Source organism: Papio anubis, chromosome 13, assembly GCF_008728515.1.
Source record: "Papio anubis isolate 15944 chromosome 13, Panubis1.0, whole genome shotgun sequence".
Taxonomy (NCBI): Eukaryota; Metazoa; Chordata; class Mammalia; order Primates; family Cercopithecidae; genus Papio; species Papio anubis.
In genome coordinates this window covers 73767017-73769931 of record NC_044988.1, presented here as the reverse complement: position 1 = coordinate 73769931, position 2915 = coordinate 73767017, and the positions used below count along the sequence as shown (strand labels likewise).

At 38.7% G+C, this 2915-nt stretch overlaps 1 protein-coding gene across 1 annotated transcript; it reads right to left on the bottom strand.

The window, feature by feature from the left end:
* Positions 1-1253: 1253 nt before the first annotated feature.
* LOC101000794 (olfactory receptor 13F1) lies at positions 1254-2327 on the bottom strand. The gene has a single exon (XM_031654364.1). The coding sequence runs from the start codon at positions 2249-2251 to the stop codon at positions 1292-1294; it is 960 nt and encodes a 319-aa protein (XP_031510224.1). The 5' UTR covers positions 2252-2327; the 3' UTR covers positions 1254-1291.
* Positions 2328-2915: the final 588 nt, after the last annotated feature.

Here is a 2915-nt window from a genome sequence, read left to right as displayed (position 1 = left end):
GCTCCAGAGAGGGTGGAAAAGACAAGAAAAAGTACATCACTATGTAACATTGGTAAAATTATAATTTATGTAATTTTGCTCACATATATTAGATATATTTATGAATCTGTTTCTATAATATGTATGTGCATTAATATATTATTTATCCTGCAATGCAATTTCACTCCTCATCTTTAATTAATTGGTCAATTCAGCACGCTTTAAGAAAAATGATAACATGATAGGTGTGTGTTGATGAATTCACTGAGACAATCAAAGTACAATATAAGTATATTCTAATCTTATATCCACAGATACTTCAGGATCTGCCAATTGGACTTCTATTCCACCTCATACATAGGATTACAATAGTGCAACCCTTGTTATGTATTTGCGCACACACAGATATTTAGTCATCCCCCACATATACATTCCAAATAAACAAAATCACTCAGCCGGTGTGGCGGCTCACGCCTGTAATCCCAGCACTTTTGGGAGGCCGAGGTGAGCAGATCACGAGGTCAGGAGATCGAGACCATCCTGGCTAACAAAGTGAAACCCTGTCTGTACTAAAAATGCAAAAATTAGCCGGGCATAGTGGTGGGCGCCTGTAGTCCTAGCTACTCGGGAGGCTGAGGCAGGAGAATGGCATCAACCCAGGAGGTGGAGCTTGCAGTGAGCCAAGATCGCGCCACTGCACTCCAATCTGGGCAACAGAGTGAGACTCCGTCTCAAAAAACAAAACGAAACAAAACAAAATCACTCATATTTCATTACATCTAAAGCCATGTTTTTTCCACTTTAACATGTTGGAAACTAGGGAGAGTTCCAAAATTGATGCTGTTTTGGTTTTACAAATTATTAGGGGTGTGTGTGTGCATGTGTGTATACTTTGAGTTGTATCCACACTAATTAAAAAATATAGATTTCTTTTTAAATTGAGGGGAAATTATGAATCATTTGAAGTAAATTATTTCAAAATTTACTAGGCTCACAATTGTATAGTTTTTGTGTATTGTTATGCTTATGTCACAGCTGAACACTGAGATGCTACAGAAAGTAAATATGAAACAGTAGGCAATTATCTAATTTTAATGTTATACTAGTGTTCAATAAATGCTAATTGCTTTCCTGGAAACATAATTTATTCTTCATAAACGATCTGTTAATATGAAGTTTTACTTGTAAGACAAATCAGAATAGAGGACATAATAGTAAACTTCTATGGAAAGTAAGTATTTTCCAGGGTTGGTTTAAGTAAACTACTGTGCAGTTTTCTGGGTAATGTTGATTTTCTAGATGAGTGTGATTGTTATTTGAGGGTGGAAATGCAGGCTGTATTAAAAGGATTTCTAATCAGCAATTTTTTCAAGGACACTTTCACCTCTTTGTTCCGTAGACTATAGATGATAGGGTTCAACATGGGGGTTAGTCCAGCATATACCAAAGCCATAAATTTATCTATTTCCTGTGAATCTACAGCAGAGGGCTTCAGGTACATGGAGAGAGCTGTACCATAGAACAAAACTACCACCATCAGGTGGGCTGTGCACGTTGAAAAGGCTTTACTTCGGCCTTCCACTGAACTGATTCTCAGGATACTGGTGAGGATAAATGCATAAGAGATACAAATGAGTAGCATTGGCAGGGGGAGAAGAAGTACACTGATCACCAGCATGATTAACTGCACCAGGGAGGTGTCCACACAAACCAATTTCAATACAGCCAGAATTTCACAAGTGAAATGATTGATGATACTATTACCACAGAGAGACAGTGGCAGCACAGACATCGTTTCCACCAGGGCAGTGAGACAGCCTGTCATCCAGGAGCCAGCTGCAATCTGCACACAGGTTCTCCTATTCATGATGACAGGGTATCTCAGGGGGTTGCAGATGGCCACATACCGGTCATATGCCATCATGGACAGGAGTACACACTCAGTGGAGCCCATGGCAAGGGAGAGGTACATCTGAGTGGCACATCCTGAGAATGAAATAGTGTTTCTCCCTGAAACAAAGTTTGCCAGCATTGGAGTGAGCGCAGAAGAGGTGTACCAGATGTCCAGAAAGGAGAGATTGCTGAGGAAGAGGTACATAGGGGTGTGGAGGTGGGAATCTAGGATGGTGATGGAGATCAGAATAACATTGCCCAGTAAGGTGATGAGGTACATCAGCAAGCACACCACAAATATGATGACCTGAACTTTAGGGTACTGAGAAAATCCCAGGAAGAAAAATACTTTTACAGATGTCCAGTTTGCCAGGAACATTTTTTAATGTTATGTTCATCCTGCATAGAAGGATTAATGTCGCACATATATAAAACGTAAACCCCTCCTTCACATATCTGGCATGTTTTATTTATATGAACTTGTGGTCGGTTCTTAAATGGTTCTCTAGGTTAGCGATAGTAATATTTGTTTGAAGAAATATGTCACTAATAAGAAAAATTTAAGCAGGAAGTCAACAGATACATCCTTAAAATATTACTTTTGCTGTAAGATTTTCTTTTGGCAATGTGAGGGTAGGAGGATGGTGTATTTAATCAGCATCACAAAAGAATGAGAAAAGAAACAACATTTTGCATTCTTTCTTTTTCCAAAACCATATTTTAACTGATCTATTTACCTCTGTACCATTGGCATGATTTTCTTCCTCTGATTTGGTGATAATCTTCTTACTTAGGAACTGTTAGGATTTCCAGGTTCGCAGTTTCTTCTGCCATTCCTAGAGATAGATCCAAAATAATTTGGAAGTCTCAGTGAATAAAGGCAAAAAAAGGTATAGGTTTCTGCAGCCATAAATTAACAGAGACTTTGAACACTTAGACACAAGCCCCAGAATTTCTTTCTTAAACCCAGGAAAATGGTGACATGTGTCTCATGCTGGGAGACACATGGCAAATATTTCTTTCATCTTGCTTTAGTTGTCCTG

Coding starts and splice junctions, on each gene's coding strand:
- LOC101000794 (XM_031654364.1), bottom strand. CDS start 2,251: ATGTTCCTGGCAAACTGGACATCTGTAAAAGTATTTTTCTTCCTGGGA.